Here is a 17,849-nt window from a genome sequence, read left to right as displayed (position 1 = left end):
CATCCCTTGTATTTCCACAACACCAAATTCTTTACAATATAAACTTGTCTAGAGTAGAGAAGACATGACTTCAATGATAATTTCCACAATATACAAACCTTTGGGAGGAGTGAGATTGACTCCATTTTTAAGGCACCATTGTACTGGCAAAATCCCCAAAGAGTCTGCATGGCACAGCATTGAGAGTTTACTAGGTTCTGATCTTAGGTCGTCAATAGTCACTTGAAAAAAATGATTGTTAAAAACCTGAAAGAAAAAAAAATAGAACCAAAGATTATCCCTTGGCATTATATATAATCCTAGTATGAAATACTGGCACCACTTCTAAAGGCTGTTAATAAATTTCATCCAAGTTAGCTGGGCATAACCTGCCATTTCAAAATGTATTACTAAATTAAACTGGCTGCTGAAAAGATAGACTCAATCACTGTGGTCATATTAATGGAAATTCACAAATAACCAACTTTTTGAAGAGAGTGAACAAAATCAAAGATTCAGATGAGTAAACCAAATGGCCACAACTGAAGGGAAAACAAACTTCTCAGTGTTCACTGCAGGCTTTACACCCTTTCCCCAGATCATCCCAGCTCCTCCAAGGTCTGGTTTCAGCCATCTCTAGCCTTGTCTGACATCATCCCTCCAAACACTCGACCTCCAGCCTGAGAGGAAACCATTCACGCTAAGCCTGTGCTTCTTCAGTGTTTATTCTCATGCTTTCAACACCCCATTTAAAAAAATTAATACTTAGTTTTATTAACATAATGATTGATACAGAGTGATTTTTCAGTACATGAACACTACATGGAATGATTAAATCAGCATAATGACTATACTCATCACCTCAATCATTTATAATAATATATACAGTAAGTTCCAACTTCATCTTTAATCTATCAAGACTGAATTTTTTAAGATGTGGGATGATGCTCCGGTTGGAATAAAGGGCCCCTGCTCTGTGGTCCAAAAGCATCAGACTTGAACCTCTGTACTGAAATTCCCCTCCTTCCTGTGGACCGATAAAACATCACTTCCCCCAATACACAATAAATTCCTTGAGGACAAAGTCTCTTTTTTCATCAGGGTATTCTCACCAAGCATAAAATGCTTTGTACATGGAACTGAATAAATATCTAGTGATTATAAGAAAAAGCATCAGGGGACCAGCAGTTAGCGCAATGGCTATGTCGCTGGACTCCCAAGTAGTCGCCCGCCGTTCACATCCTGGACCCGGCAGCTTAAAACTCACGCCGGGCGCGTGTGCGTGTGTGCCCAAGATCCCGAGAGGAGAATGGAGGAGAAGGGATTGCGGCGTGACCATCCCCCCTGGGGGGTGATTTCTCACTCTCTGTCTCTCTGTCTCTCTCTGTCTATCTGGCGAGTGCATGCGCCCTATAGCAAAAATCTCTAAAAAAAAAAAGAAAAAGAAAAAGCATCAGTGAGGAAACAGGAACAATGCACATTGATAAACAAAAGAAAGCACAAAAATATCAAGTAGACACCAACATTGAAAAGCATGACAGATTTAAAGAACCTAGTACGTAAAATAGAAGGGGTCGGGGGAGAAGGTACTTTTCTCAACTCAGCAGATACCACTCTTCCTTGGGAAATCGTAACGTTTTTACTAAGCTAGGAGTCCTAGCTCCTTTATTTACAAAGTATTCTCTAGAAGCAACCTCGTTCAAAGCTAGGCAGGAGAGGAAACTCCTGTACGCCCAGAGCAGTTAACTGACTTGCCTGAGATTGTACAGCTCGGATCTGGCAGAAATAGAAATAAACCAAAGACTTCTGATTCCACCATCCTTTTTTTCTAAACTATACAATACAGTTTCCATAGCTAGATCATATTATCATTTTATCATCATCTGTCAATATCTCACTCTGTTTCAGGACATCAAACATACAATCCCATTATACTGCGAAAGGTTGGTCATTTAATTCTGACATTGCTACAGGCTACATTGCATTCTTGTCTGTTTGCTTTAATTTTATTTACTTACTTCTTTAACAGTGGTGCCATGAGGAAAAGCCCCAAGGGAAGGGAAAAAAATTTCATTATCTTGAGTAATGACAGTGTGTTAAACCCTCAAACATAATATCCTCAAACATTTTCCAGTGTTAACAGAAGTATATTTAATGATAAGTATCTCCTACACTAATACTCTGATGCTTCATTACATGAAGACGAGGCTTAAACTTGGGGAAGTGTCTACCCAGGTTCCAAGACACAGAAGCACATGCTCCACCCACACATCACACAATGCGTGACCTATAGGAGAAGAGGCACACAGGAAACAGAATGACTTTAGAGTTTCCTCTTTCGTACAAAGGGTCAGGAAAAATAAAATGAAAAGGAGACTATAGGTTAAAAATCAGTGGAAATACATCTCCCCTCCCCACTATGAAATCTATTGTGAGAGAAAACTCTTTATTATGAAAATTATATAATCACTGGAAGGCTATCTAACCAGATAAAGATACTTGGGTTGTGACTAATTATAATTAGAATGTCATACTCTAAAGTTATATATTATAATTATTTAAAGGTATAAAACTGTGAGGTAAGCTACCTCTGATAGGCTAAGCACAACAGCTCGACTTGGTTTATTTCATAACTGCCAGGTGAAGCTGACATTGTGGCCTTTCAGAATAAAAGCAATATGCTAAATATTCAGATAAATGAAAAGCAAGCATTACTGTATCAATCACTGCAGGAACAAACAGAAACCCTGGCCAGGTTTTAAGAAGGTACAACTCTTTACTTTTGGAAAAAGATGTGACAACTACATGAATACGGAGTGAAGAGTCCCATTAGCTATCACAAATAAAAAGGTTTAATAGACATTAGAAGAATGGGGTACTTAAGGTTTAAACTCAAGATTGCCAATCAGCAGTGTAAGTCAGTATGTTTGCCTTAAATAAATTACTTCAAATAATCGAAATTACTTTAAAGGAATTCTTTAACAGTTATGAAAATCACTTATAGTCACCAGGGAGAAAACATTTAGAAAAGAAAAAGCATTTCATTATGATAACTATTTTCTATATTCTATAATAGAGTTATCACCACTAAATTTATCAAATTTTACCTAATTGTGAATTTTTTTTAAAGCATGACTCAGATAATGATAGAAAACTAAGTGCTGCATGTGCCTGTCTAATTTCCTCCAGAAAAATAAGTTAAAATGGAATCGATTTTTGAGTCTTTAATTAAGTTCTCCCACTGAAAAATCACCAAAGGCCCTTAACCAAAATGCACATTGGGTGAGAATGTGAAGCTTGATGGTTTCTCCCATCATTCATAGAAGAATAGTCAATGTGGAAACATGCAATTTAGGTGTAACTGTAAATGATGTAACTGAGATTTCTTATATAGGGAGGGGCTATTATCATCTTTTTTATTGTTGTTGTTAGTAGTGGAAGGTAGGGGGTGAGAAAGTACCCCCTGGGAGGATGGCCATGCCATAATCTCTTCTCCTCCATTCTCCTTTTGAGATTTTGGGTATAAACACATGTCCAATGTCATTCTCAAGCTACTGATTTTGGACTCGAACTGTGCAATCAGCCATGTGGGATTCAGCTACCTTGACCATCACCTCACCAGCTGGCCCAGAATACTATAATCATAAAAAAGTATCCACTCATCACAATATGCCTCTACATAACAAAGTAATTTCACTTTGCATCTGTAAATTTTTCAAGTGTGAGTTTCTCTTTAGTCGATGAAAACATTCAGATGAGAAAAAAGGACATAGAAATGATCACACACGGGAGATGAAAATTTGCCTTTCATCCCTTTCAGGTATTTTCAAAATATAACTAGATCGTATTCACTACCTCCCATGGAAAGAGAGGGAGAGAAGTTACTCTTGCAAGGATTGTAACAGGCAGCTCATCCACAGACGCTGACCAGAAGTCAAGGAAAATTCCCCCGTCTGTTAAAAAGGAGGCATATGATTAGACTCACTTGATGATACCAGTGGTAAAAAGAGCTTAAAGCCATCTTAGACTGCAGAAAGGGCTACCAGTCTTTGGTTTATTTGGCACTGCTGTGTATTCTTGCACAAGTATGTTTCATCTGGTTGGCTTTGAGCTGAAAGACTTAATTTGATCCGCTCTGGGGATTGGGGCAAAGCACAAGGGGAGAAAACTCACCTTGGTCACTGATGCAGGACAGATATGGAAGGGCTCACTCATATTCACTGTCTCTAGCTTCATCCCAACTGTGAAGAAATGGCTTCGCAAATCTGCATGATCCTGCAGGGAGAAAGATAAAATACTGAAAGTCTCGCTCCTGTGAATTACCTCAGCAACTGTCTGGAGATTTTTCCTTGAGCATTTTATGGGCAACTGAAATCTGATGGAAATAATTAACCCTCCCCATTTCAAATTTCTAATTTTTGCAAGATACCGTGGATTTAATTATTTTCTGCCAGCTAAATTGCTTTTCCAAGGGAGAGGCAACAAGCCTTTGTGGCCATGCTTAAATTTATACTAAGCCAAAAAATTTACATTACATTGCTTTGATCTTCCAAGGTGCTACCTACTGAAGCACAGCAGGGTAATGGAGACAATCAGTCATCCTAAACACAGCAGGGGTATCTTCAGAACCTGGCCTCTTACTAGCGGAGTTATATCCCAGAGCTTTAGTGAATACCTTGTGGGTGATAGTCTGATCCCCTTCCCCCACATCTCCTGTGACTAAGAGCACACAGCTTAGCAGTTCCTGGTAGTGAGCCCTCATCTTGGAGATGGGCACACACAAAAATTCAAAACTGCCCGGCAGACATTCAGAACCTGACTTCTACTCAATAACGATGAGCAACACCCTCTTTTTAATAGGTGTCTGACAGTTTTATAACCCATACACAGGAACCTTACATGTGAGAGATGAGGCTTCCCTGCCTCTTCCGGAAAACAAATTTCAATCTCCACTTTAGCTATATGGCAATAGATGAGATTGGCTGGACTCTGGGTACAAGAATTTATCTTGCTGAGATGGAGGTCACCTCATAACTTACAGTCTGTATAAATAAATGTATTTGCAGTCTGTCCCAGAGGAAGTAATAGCTGCAAATAAATCCTGCTATTTTACATAGGAACTGATGTATTTGGGAATATATCAGTTGGGTGCAAAGTACAAAAATGCCTGAGGACCTATTATTTTCTTTTATCTGCAGATCTAAAGTGGATTTTTAATTAATTGAATGAAGCCATTCTACATCCAACTCAGGATCTTACACAGCCCAGAAGGGCTTTGCCTGCTCCCAACACCCACCTGCAAAAGCTGATCAATACTCTCCTCAATGTCCAACAGGAGACCAGAGAAGAGGAACTGCTTATAAAACTCTCCTCTATTCCACTGCTTTACCAAAGAAGGGATAGAATGCAAATGCCTATAGAACCACAAGGACTCTTTCATATTTCATGTCTCCAGGAAAGAGTCGAAAACATCTCTGTGCACATGGATGCACAATAAATGGTGGGTCTGCATGAAGCAACACAGTGCCCCATCCAGGGAGGTTAATCTGAGGAAGAAGTGATGTAGCCAAATATGACAAAAAATAATCAAAGAAACTACCCCATCCTCAACCCTTATAAATTCTTTAAGAACTTATAAACAACATTCTATAAAAATTATAAATATTAAAAATACAAGGGCATATTCTTAGATGCAGGTGATGACTTTATTTATGTTGCAAATAAAGCCCGTTTTTTGGTTTTTCCATTGGGCAGGTATGCCCATCTGAGAGAGACAAAGAGAAAGTGAGAAATCACCAGGGCATTGACCATGCCGCAAACCCTTCCCCGTCATTCTCTTCTCAGGATTTTGGGCATGCATGCACACACACCTAGCACGATTCTCAAGCCACCAGGTCCAGGGCTTGAACCATAGTTGGCCATGTGGTAGTCCAGTGCCTTAATTACCATGCCACCTGTTGGTCCCAATAAAGTCTTATTTTTTAACGGTAGATCAAAAAAGGAAAGGAGACAAAAGCAACAGGATAGAGTGAATTTGTGTTAACACAACCAGAATGCCAAGGCAGGGCCATGAACCACATGGGCTGAAACATCAGAACAAAGCAAAAATAACTAAAAATAACAAAAATAATTCATCTGAATTAAATTTTAAAAGTTAACATTGCTGGCAAACACCAATGCCCCCAGTACTGTTGGTGGGACCTGAGTCATGTTTGCAGATTTTGCACGTGAGTATTTCCCCCCTTTTAAGCATTAAGTCTTTAACCTTTTTAAAAAGAGGTATTATTCTGAAATGATCATATAATAAACCCTTGCCTGCATGTACTCAACAAGTTTAAGCAGTCATTATCATGCCATTTGACAAATCAGAAATGCTCTTGTGTACTACTGACACATTGGTAACTATAATAAATGGCCAGGTGAATGGATCGGTTTCTCAGAAACTTTTCCGTTTTCCTCTCTGCTACAAGATGACCTTTCTTGCTGCAGTATTTTCTCACACCTTCCACAGCTACCAGGGTAATCGTTTGTGATGCATGGCTCACTCACTACTGGTAGGAAAAGGGCCCACTTGTCCCTGCTGCCTCCAACAACAGGCTATCTTCCTAATTTCATCCCTTACTACTTCTCCCATTTGCTTCTCTTTCACAGTTTCACTGTAGGTATGGGCTTCTAGTCTACTTGCCTTCTTCATTCCCTCAATTCCGGCTGGTTTTTCCACTCTCTACTCCAACTTTTGCCCTCTAAATCAAATCAGCTTTCTCAGTAGGGTCAACCCACAACTCTCGGACCTTTCTATTCCCCAAGCTCTCAGTTTGTCTTTGTCCATGACTTAAAATCTTTAGCCAAGTCTATATCCATCCTATATCCTATGCTCCAAGTCCTATTGAAAGTCCCTCAATAATAGCTCTTAACTGTGTTGAAAACTCTAGCCTTAAGAATTCTGCACTAACAGTTATCCTTCATCTGCTGCTTCATTGTACTCACAGTTATCCAGTGAAGACCTGGCAATGGGTATCTCTCCTTAGAAATAAAGGGAGGCAATCTGTTCCTCAGATAACCTTCTCTACTCAGAGCCTTGGACTGCATTATAAATGCTTATCAATAATGACTTTGGTGTACTCTCTATCAAGCTGTATCCCTAGGTTAAGATGCAATCATCTTGTGCAGACAACACACAATCTATAATTTCTTTGTTTTCTTTTGGAGTGTCAATGTGCTCAGATGCCAGACATTGAACTTCTCTCTATTCATCTAGAAAAATGAGCATAAACATCAAAACCTTACATGGCCATATGGAGGATGAAAATAAAAAGAGTACAACATTAAAATATTTTTAAACATTTTTAAAAGAATGTTAATATTATTCCAAAGCTTTAGAAATGGTTTTCTCTTTGTGTCTGTCATGGCTCAGATCTCCTACACCTTAAATTATTTCCACTATGTTTCGGTTCTGTGGTAACCATGCATATGTGGTCTTAATCTCTGGCCCCTGACATACAGATCCTAAATTCTCCAGAATTTCCTGGGTGATAAGAGCATATTCTGTTCTATTGAGAACACTCTTGGTGGGCCCTTAGATAGCTTCAGGCTGAGGGCTCATCCCCAGAAGGACTAAGCCATAATTAGAGCACTAGAACATTCAGTCCCATCCCCAACCACTGGGGAAAAGAGAAAGGCTGGTGATTGAGTTCAATCAGCAATAGCTAATGATCTAATCAGTCATCTCCACATAATGAAGGTTCAAAAAAAACTCTAAACAGAGATCAGAGAACTTCCCATTGGTGAACACTACCACATTCCTGAAGGATGGCATACCCCAACTCCATGGGGACGGAAGCTCCTGTACCTGGGACTCTTCCAGGCCTTGTCCTATGTATCTCTTACATCTGGCCATTCATTCATATTTTAAGGGTAAAATAAACTAGTAATAGAATATAAACTGTATTCCCAAATTCTGTGAATCATTCTAGTGAATTATCAAAACTAAGGAGAAAGACATGGGAACTGTGATCAGTCAGAAGTAAATGAGACCCAAGATTTAAAATTGGAGTACAGGGACCAGCAGTTAGTGTAATGGCTATGTCGCTGGACTCCCATGTAGTTGATCGCAGTTCAAGTCCCAGACCCAGTGGCTTAAACTCACACCGGGCGCATGTGCGTGCGTGCCCAGGATCCCAAGAGGAGAATGGAGGAGAAGGGATTGTGGCGTGGTCATCCCCTCTAGGGGGTGATTTCTCACTTTCTATCTCTCTGTCTCTCTCTGTCTTTCTGGCGAGTGCACGTGCCCAATAGCAAAAACCTCTCCAAAAAAGAAAAAAAAGGAAAAAAAATCATGCCAGGCATGTGTAGGTGCATGCCATGAGATCCTAGGAGGAGAATGTAGAAAAAGAGATTGTGGCTTGGGAATCCACCCTGGGGACTGATTTCTCACTTTCTCTCCAATTATCACACATACACTAAAGCAAAAAATTTCCAAAAACCTTTTTTGTGTTGGCGAAGGGCCTTGTCCAAAAAAGAAAAAAAAAAAAAAAAAAAAAAAAACTGGAGTACAAAGTAGGGACAACCTCATGGAACAGACTCCTTAATCTTTTGGGTCTGTGTGTAGTTAGTATCTGAAACGAATTAAATTATAGGACACTCATTTCATATCTAGAGCTGGAGAATTGATTGGTGTAGAAAAATCCCACACAGGTTATGTCAGAAACATTTTAAGTATAAACAGTTTGTAAGTTACAAACACATAAACTTCATACTTGGGAAAATACATCTGTTTTTGTTCCATAGTATGCAAAACCTCTTAAACTTTCTTGTTTGATACATTAAAGGAGAAAGCCAAATATTTTAAGAGGAAGTAACATCTAAACACTGGTATTTACAGTCTGTTCCCATATATCTGTATTGGTCTTTAAATTTGAACTAGACTATTAAATTTCAACTATAAATTTCAGAGATGATTCTGGAAAATATAAGATACATTCCAGCACTAATTTCCACTTTCTTAAGATCGTTTTGCAATCAGCATTCAACAATAACAACAACAAAATAATACTCTTTCTATGACCATGTAGAAATCTCACCAGTTTCAAAGGAAGTAAATCAACATAATAAAAATGCAAAAGATTCCCAGGTGCATTGGGATTAAGAGTTTAATGAAATATACTACTCTATGTTTATGTTACTGATGAAGGATGATGTCAGAAACTATTTAATGCAAAAGCAGAATAACATAATCTAAAGAAATTTGCCTCCAAAACTTGGACAATCACAGAACTTCAAACACACTAAAGACAGCCATGTTGACTTATATAATACTTTCTAGTGAATGCCAAACTCTCTCACTTATGCTATGTGGTTCATCCAAGAAAGGTCTCAAGAAATATTTGTTGAATTCAACTGAAAAATGACAAAACCAAGATGATATCTTGACATCCATTTCAATTCTGGATTCCATCATTCATTCCAGGCTTTATAGACAGCTCAGAATCAAGTCTTCTGGCATAAAAACAGCAACTATCACTACAATCATGGCAGTCAAGCAATTCATAGAAGTGAATCTAATCTGGAATATGAAAAGCATGCAATTCAGAATGATTTTTAAAAAAAAGAAACAAAGAAAGAACATGCACAGTAAATTTAGTCAGGGAGATCAGACCTTGAATATCAGATGGAGCCACTATGGCATGATCTAAAAGGCAAGGATAGCCATTTTGACCTCGTGAGAAATGTCAGGTTTTATAACGCAGAATTCAACACCAGTAAACATCCAAATAAGCTGACAGAGTTGTAATCTGCTGAGTTCTGGGCATGTGTATGTACTTCTGTGTTAGCATATGAGAAAGAGGTTAGACATTCTCACTGAAAACCAAATTTGATCACCGCAGACCATTTACTTTGGATGTTAATGCCCTCAGAGTGCATGTATTAATTTACATAAACTCCCAGCTAATCATTCTCAATGTTAAGGGGAGAGTTCTGGGCTTCTAAAGAAGTTTCACAGAACTGATTATCTACTGAGAGATAAATTTCACTGTGGTTTGAAAGAGACATTTAGGCCTTTGCAAAGCTCTAGAGAATCATTCACACTTCACAATTATTGGATCAGGAATGATGTTATTTCTGATAGTAGGACATATTACTAAATCCTTAGTACATTTACAAAAATGCCTGTCACATTCAAGAAATACTATTTACTTAAATGTACTTCAGTCCAGTTAAACTGCTCACAGCAAAACTACTCCCCTTTAATAAATGCCATTAAGGTCATTCCCATTTACATTCATCACTACCCATTTTTATTTTTGCCCTAAAGTAGTTTTATATTGATCAAAAGTAAAATACTATTCATTTTATTGGAGGACTGTCATAACAGGCGACTGTAACAATCTCTCTTCAGGGAACCTTATTTTCTGCTGAATGACATCATAAAAGAGATTCTGTATACATCAACTTCCTTTCTCTGCTCAGGCTTCATCAGCTTTCTCCTTCCAAAAATCTAAGCAGCTTTCATTCTCTCTACTAAGATACAAGAGGTTTTCAAAATGTTCATGGACGTGCCTATTATATAAATAAGCAAACAAACAAATATAATGAATGGATTTCAAATTTTTTTGCACCAAAACGAACTCATTCTTTAATTACATCTTTCCATTAACTTTTTGAAGTCTCCTCATATAATGACTCTTCTGACACTAACTTGGTTTGCTATATAATATCAAGAGGGTAGAAAACTACAGGTAACTCACTGTGAATACTTTGCCTGCATTATCATTGTCTCCTCACATCAACTATGGGGTGGTATCCACCTTGCAACGAGAAAACTAAGACACAGGTTAAGCTACCTGAGCAAGGACTCAGAGCTAGTAAAAGATACAGGCTTCAAATCCAAGCAACCCGAATCTGGCTCCATTGTAGCCATCAGATGATGTACCAGATGGAAACTAAAGACCAAAAAGAATCCTTCCTCTCCCCCCCCCCAATCATTAGTAAAAACAAAGAGGAAAACAAAGCCCTACAACCCATCAGTTCTTAAATTTTATTTCAAAGATATTACCAAGTTAAAAAGTAATAGTTATTAATACAAGTCATTTACTTTAAACTTACGCTTTCCTCAATAGCTCATAACATTTCAATGGCTTATTAAAAGAAGAAAAAGAAGAAGGAAAAGAAGAAGAGCTTATCAGAGAGAATTTTGGCTCTAAAAATTACCTCTAAAATGTCTAGATAGTCAGTCACTGTCTTGATAAACAATTAATACTTACTAGCTACTTTTGTGTGTTCTTATATTAAGCAATGAAGTATGACCAGCAAAATTCCCCAGGTGCTTCCTAAAATATCCTTTGTGAATAACTATTTCCTCATAACATTATCAATGCTAACCAAGAAAAGCTAATTTAGTCAAAGGTATTAATCTAGCAAATACGGCTGCAATGTTCACTCCAGTCTTAACCTGTCAGTGGTATTTTAAGTACTATGTGTTAAGCACTGACCTCCTAAATGAAAAGTAAACAATATGGTTCCTGATATCAAGAAGTGTGACTTTTAGTTAGAAAACAAGTGAAGAGTGAGAAATGGGAAGTGGTTTTTTTTTTTTTTAGTTTATTTATTTTTTCCATTAGAGACAGAGAAAGAGACAAAGACAGAGAGACACGCATCCCCAACAGGGTCCTCTCACAGCAATCTACCTTCAGTCTCACCTAGTTGGAACATATGCATGAACACAGATGCCCAAAATACTCAAGGAGGTCCCGGGATGTGAACCTACAACCTTCCTCAGACGGATCAAGTTGCGTGAACACTGTACCACCACTTATCCCTTGGAATTAGGAAGTTTTATGCTGGAAAAGAAGTTTAGACAAACTGCATTATAGTTGGTGTTTTGGCTTTATACTTTTTTTAACCTAAGAAACAGAGATTGGGAGGATCAAATAATCTTGGAGCACGCTCTGGGTGTACTAACTGGTCACCCACTGTTATAAACCTAAGCCTCTGAGGAAGGCTTTGCCGTGGAAGTGCTTGCCTGAAAAAGCACTACCTTGATTCTGTAGAAAACAAAACTATCTTTTTTTAAAACACACCCAGGCCAGTTCCATGGCCCAGAAGCAATGGACTGCTCAAGAGAAGTCAGATCCCACATAGAGAGCACAGTTCAAATCCCAGGCCTGGCCAGCCTGAGACATGCTGGGAATGCACAGACATAACCAAGATCTGAAAGAAAGGGCTCATGGCATGAACTCGACCCTGTTAAGGGTGCTCTTCTCTCTCTTCTCTCTCTCTTGAATGTATACACACACCCCCTCTACTGTGAATAAAGAAAAAAAATCTTGCCATGCAGATGGCCTGACATTAGTCATCCTGAGTAAGCAGCATCCCACACTTTTCTGGCAGGGTCATAAAGCTTCAGGGTGGAAATTAAAGTTCTTTATAAAATATTCAAATTACTAAGAGTATTAACCTACAGAAAGCAATGAAGAGTATTACTAATGAGAGATGAAAAGAAGACAGAGTAAAAGAGCACTCACGTCCCACACGCTACTTGAACTTAACTCATCTCCATATTTACTCTACAGGCTTCAAGAACCACGGGTTATGCTCTTACAATGGAGTATGTGGCTATCACAGATGCCGAAAATAGCGAATGCGTCTTCCTATCCCTGCTTCATTAGATAAATACATCTCATATGATAAAAATTACGACGAATGTGGCACAGGGGAGAAGGAGTTCAAACTAATTAACTCAACAAAATTAAAATGTACTTTGGTAAGGATGTTAAGGTAAGAAAAGAAAAGAGACCATAACTGTGTGGAAACCAAACTCTGAACCAGGGTCCCACAAGCAAAGTTTTCTTCCCATGGCAGCAATCTGACAGTCAATCTTGACTTCTTCTGTTCCTCTTTTATGCTTATGTTGATATGAAATAAAACAGATGAAAAAAAAATAGATTTCTAGTTCCCCACTAACCCCCTCCTATTCTTTTTAGGTACCGAAATCTTTTAACGTATTCTACTTACACAAAAATACCACACAGTGTAATTTTTTTGGTTCCAACGTGCCAGTTTTTGGTCTACAGGGAACTAAAATATTGCATATGTTTCTTTTCAAGCCGTCAATTAATTTGCATAATTTCTAAGAAAAGGCTTCAGTGAAGTCAAAGGAAGGTTTTAATTAGTATTACATTAAAATTAATATATAATGAGCTATACTTTCATCCCCTTATTCATATTAGCATGATATGTCATGCTTAAAAAAAGGATCCAGTACCATTTATCATACTATTCCTCTTTTTGTTTTTACCAATGAGCTAGTGCTCATAGGTCGATTAGAAAATAACTCTTGAAACATTAGTTTCATCCAAAAACAGACACTGGGATGCCAGTATTTGTTAAATCAATAATATTATTACATTTCAATTCCATCACACAGATTTAAATTTAGCCAGTGAAATATTTATAATAAAAATGTAATACAAAAATCTATAAGCCGAAGAGTAATAAGCATTTCCATTTTTTACTTACAGCTGTAAATGGCAATTTTATCTACTGGTTATGCATTAAATCAAGTTAAACAGTAGTAATGAGGAAATGTAGTACTATAGTATTATAATACTACAACCTGAACTATGTGATTTATAAAAGATAATTATACCAGGCCTATTTCACAGCATGTCCAAAAACTGATTGTAGGTTTATTATACCAGGCCTATTTCACAGCATGTCCAATTACTGATTGTAGGGTTTTTTTTGTTGTTGTTGTTGTTGTTTTTAAGGAAATAAAGAAAAAAGAAAAGCACAGGGACAATGAGAATGTCTTTTACTTAGCCCCATATAAGCTTTAGTAAATGCCGAGAAATTCACCCTTCCTTACAGCACCACCAAGAGACCCCTGCACTCATTTCATGTGTGTGAGAAAACAGCGATGAGGCTGTTCGTTCTTTCTCCTGCTTACTTAATTCCATTCCCATAAGCCAGGATAGTGCTGAGTTTCCACAGCAACGCTCCAGGCAGTCTGAGTACCAGGGGCTGGAGAAGAGCTGGGCAACAGCTCTGTGGGGCAGCTTCCCTCTCAGCACCACATCCCACAACATGGGGGGACACAATTTCTGATGGAGTCTCTTTTTCTGAGAGCCTTAAATATAGTGACCCAACTGCTGTAATGAAAACAGGATGCCAACCCTTCCCAGTCTCCATCCTTCCGAGGAAAATGAGAGAGGTGATAAGGAGCAGAATGTCACGAAGCTGTCAGAATTTTTGCTCTGTCCTTCCTAGGCATTAACGTGGTGGCCACTGAAACAAGGCATTCAAAAGCCTCTCAAAGAGTCACTGCCATAGGCAGACAAGATTCCACATCAGAAAGTGCTCAACTGTGGGCCGACCTGGTCCAGATCTAGTAACAGTTCCAGTCTTAAGAAGCTCCCTCAAGTCATAGTCACCCTCTGCTTCACTTAACCAGCCTATTTGCAGGTGAGAAAAGTATTCATTCATTCCCTAGACCAGAGTTTTTCAAGCTTGGTGCTATCAATGAATGGGTGCCCAACTTTGCTGGAGTTGGGGAGCTATTATGTGCTTCGTGGAGTATCTAACTCCATCTCTGCCCTCAAAACCCCAGTTTTGACAAAAATGTCTCCAGTGATTGCCACAAGGGTGTTCCCAGAGGAGCAAACTCCCTCTTGCCCTTTGGCTGTGAAAAACTGATATAGACACAGGTAAGGGAGAAATCAGGTGTAGTTCAAGGGTCACAGCTGAATGTACAGCCTCTTCCCCTCTTTACTTTTGATGAGCTTCTTCAAAAATCACTTGATTCTCTTTGCTTCTGTCTCCAGCATAAACTCCCTCAGAAAGCCTTTTGGTCTGTTGGATGGATTAGCCATGATTGGTCATGCAAATGATCCCTTCTAGTTCTGGGGAGGGGAAATCCATCCTGTTCTGATCTAGAAATCTTGCAGGTGATAAGGACAACATTTTATTAAACATTACGAAGCTTTAAGTCAGGTTTCTACTATTCCATGCCCATTCATTCCTACCTTTTTTATAAATACAGGAAATTATATATTTGTGTAAGAGTGTATCTGACTCGTTTATGCTGGCCTTTCTAGTTACAAAGAGGGCTGGAGAAAAAAATCAGAGGAAGATTTTATATTACCCTTGATCTTACTCCATTAAAAACTAGCGGCTCAAAGTAAGATGGCTGTCTGAGGGAGTGAAGAGAGGAAATTCAAGACCAAATCGTTTCCACATTTTTATTTACATCTAGCAAAACATGCCAACCTCCTCAGGGTGCCCTTTGTCAGAGGAGGTCAAGGTCTAATAGCATGACTACCTGGCTGTGTGTGGTTCCCTTCCTACATGTAGTCTTCATTTTTCACTATATCTTAAACCTCTTATAACCTAAAGTTAAAAAAGAGAAGCTTTAACTTCTCTTTACATCAGTTTCCCTCCTGAGCCATTGGTATTTCCAAGTGCCTATTCATGAAAGGCACTATAGCCATTGAAAGTAAGGGGAGAAAATGCTGCCATAATATTATCTTGTTGCTTAAATTCAAAAACAAAATGCTCCATAGGTGAAAAAATCATAATCTATTCTTAATTCATCTTATGAATGAACAAGTGAATGGAAAATCTGAAAAATTAAAATCTGGTATGACAAGCACTGTGAAATGTATCTAGTTTAAGAAATAAGAAATTTATTTCCCTGGAAATCCCTACATCCATTACACCAAATTCATGACTTCACACTAACATTATCCTTGCCTCCTCTGCATCCCCAGTCACTGGCAAGAGCCACAATATTGTTGAGGACTAAAAGTCATTTGCGAGGGATAACTTCCAGAGAAGATAACTGAAAGTTGACTATAATCCTAAATTCTTAATGCTTAGAATTAAAAGCATTAAGACACAATCTAACAGACCACATACTACGGCATTGGGGTTGTGTAAGCAATTGTTACAATACACTCTTTATATATCTGGATTTTACAATTTTTATGGTTACATTTATTGTTTGACCAAAGTTGCCCTCTTCATTGCGTCTCTTATAAGATTTTCTCCAATACTCATAAAAACTAGATGGCCCCTCTGGTCCTTTACGGTTGTGTAATTCATGAGTTTCAGGTTAAGAATCACCACAGACAAGCCCAATTCTCATTTCTAGAAGCAGCAAAAGATGGCATTAAATAAACTGAACTTCTCTGTTATTGACCACCCCAAGGAGGTTTTGTTTAACAAGCCTCTTCAAGGCTGTTGAGAAGGAGGTGATGGGTACAGAGCCTGTGCTTTCAGATGCAGATGAAGACCCAAAGTAAGAACTCCAGGAAGAGGCCACTGGACAGAAAAGTCAAATCAGCAACACCAAGAGGATCACAGAGGGGTGACTATCACTCTGAGAACAAAATGACCAGTTATCAGAACTGGCTCTCTTTACATGAACTATTGGGGTGTGACTTGATTAGGAGGCCATGTTAACTCTGTGTTTCACCAACATTTATTGCTAAGTGACTTGACTGAAGAAATTAAGCGCTGGGTCTATATAGGAAGCTTACAGTAAATTCTGGAAGAATCCGAGTATCCCACCTGAAGGCCAAACTTAGCTACAGTGTCTTATTGTTGCTGGATTTAGCCACTGAATGAGAGAAAAAGTAATCAGTCACCATAGAAACTGCGACCTCACAATTTATCGTAAGAGAGCAGCTCACATCCTTCTTACCCCTTCGGCTGCACCAGATAGAATGAGAAAGAAAAGCTTTTCTCTTTTTGCCACACTTAATCTTCTCTCTCCAGCCTCTATCCTAGGTCTCAGATGCTAAAATATATTAAGAGATTCCCTCCTAAAGGTTAAAATCTACCATCATGCTGACAGGTATGTAATTCACAGCTTAAAAAAAATACACTAAAGAAATCACAGTACATAGACTCTTCAGTGTGTTATAAACAGCCTGAATCTTCTTAGTAGAAAAGAAATACATGCTTAGGATACATTTATTTGTTCCTGTAAAAATAAATAAGTAAATAAATAATGGCCTCAACTGAATGGATTTCAAAAGTTCATGGCAAATTAAAATACAAATTTATTTTGGCAAAAAAATTTGAAATCCATGCATAGTTTTTCACAGTATGTACTTCTATTCACTTTTTAAAAATCCCTCATACAGCATTGTCTTTCACATCAATTAGTCTTGTCTCATCTGCCCCTTCCCTTTGTTCATTAATCATTAGTAAATGGGCAAAACAAGACTCAAAGAAAAAAGTACTACAGGCAGAGCTCAAGAATAAGCCAAACTGGATTCAACGGCATCACATCGCCATCACTGGGAGCCCTTTCTTTACAGATTTTTAAGTTCACCTTTTCACTCCTGTCACTTATGTATATATAATCTTGTATCCATTTAACAGCTACCTATGTCAAAGATGACAGAAACTGAGTTATCAAAAAGACACCAAGAGACTGGGTATTTTATAGAAGTACTTAGTCCAGGTACACTTTTGACCCGCTGTGAATTCTGAAGTAAAAGCTTCAGTTATCATGACCTTAGCACCTTTTAATCTCCACTAACACCATGAATACTGATTACAAAATGAGCAGAGAGGCAATAACGGAATAGATTATAGATAGAATATTGTGTGTACATGTGGCATCAAAAAATACATCTGCTTTCTCAGCTTCAATTAAAATGGAAATAGCCCAAAAGCATCAGTTATCACTCCAACCACATCTCATCTATTCAAGTATAATACATATCCAAGGGGGACCAGCAGTTAGCATAATGGCTATGTCACTGGACTCCCACGTAGTCAACCGCAGTTCGCATCCCGGACCCAGTGGCTTAAAACTCATGCCGGGCGCGTGTGCGTGCATGCCCAAGATCCCGAGAGGAGAA

The 17,849-nt window shown here is 38.4% G+C and overlaps 1 protein-coding gene across 5 annotated transcripts in view; it reads right to left on the bottom strand.

Moving 5' to 3' along the window:
* The window catches only part of SFMBT2 (Scm like with four mbt domains 2), a 264,272-nt gene that overhangs the window by 100,625 nt on the left and 145,798 nt on the right, over window positions 1–17,849 (bottom strand). For all 5 annotated transcript variants that reach the window (XM_006150049.3, XM_027772467.1, XM_014588412.2 and 2 more), the window contains 2 exons: window positions 4,153–4,254; window positions 99–246 (listed from right to left, as the gene is read on the bottom strand). In XM_006150049.3, the coding sequence (XP_006150111.1) occupies window positions 99–246; window positions 4,153–4,254 (250 nt within the window). The remainder of the gene's footprint in view (window positions 1–98; window positions 247–4,152; window positions 4,255–17,849) is intronic.

This window comes from Tupaia chinensis, unplaced genomic scaffold (assembly GCF_000334495.1).
Source record: "Tupaia chinensis unplaced genomic scaffold, TupChi_1.0 Scaffold000275_1, whole genome shotgun sequence".
Classification (NCBI taxonomy): Eukaryota; Metazoa; Chordata; class Mammalia; order Scandentia; family Tupaiidae; genus Tupaia; species Tupaia belangeri.
The sequence above is the reverse complement of the archived record's forward strand: the minus strand, read 5'-3'. Positions and strand labels throughout refer to the sequence as shown.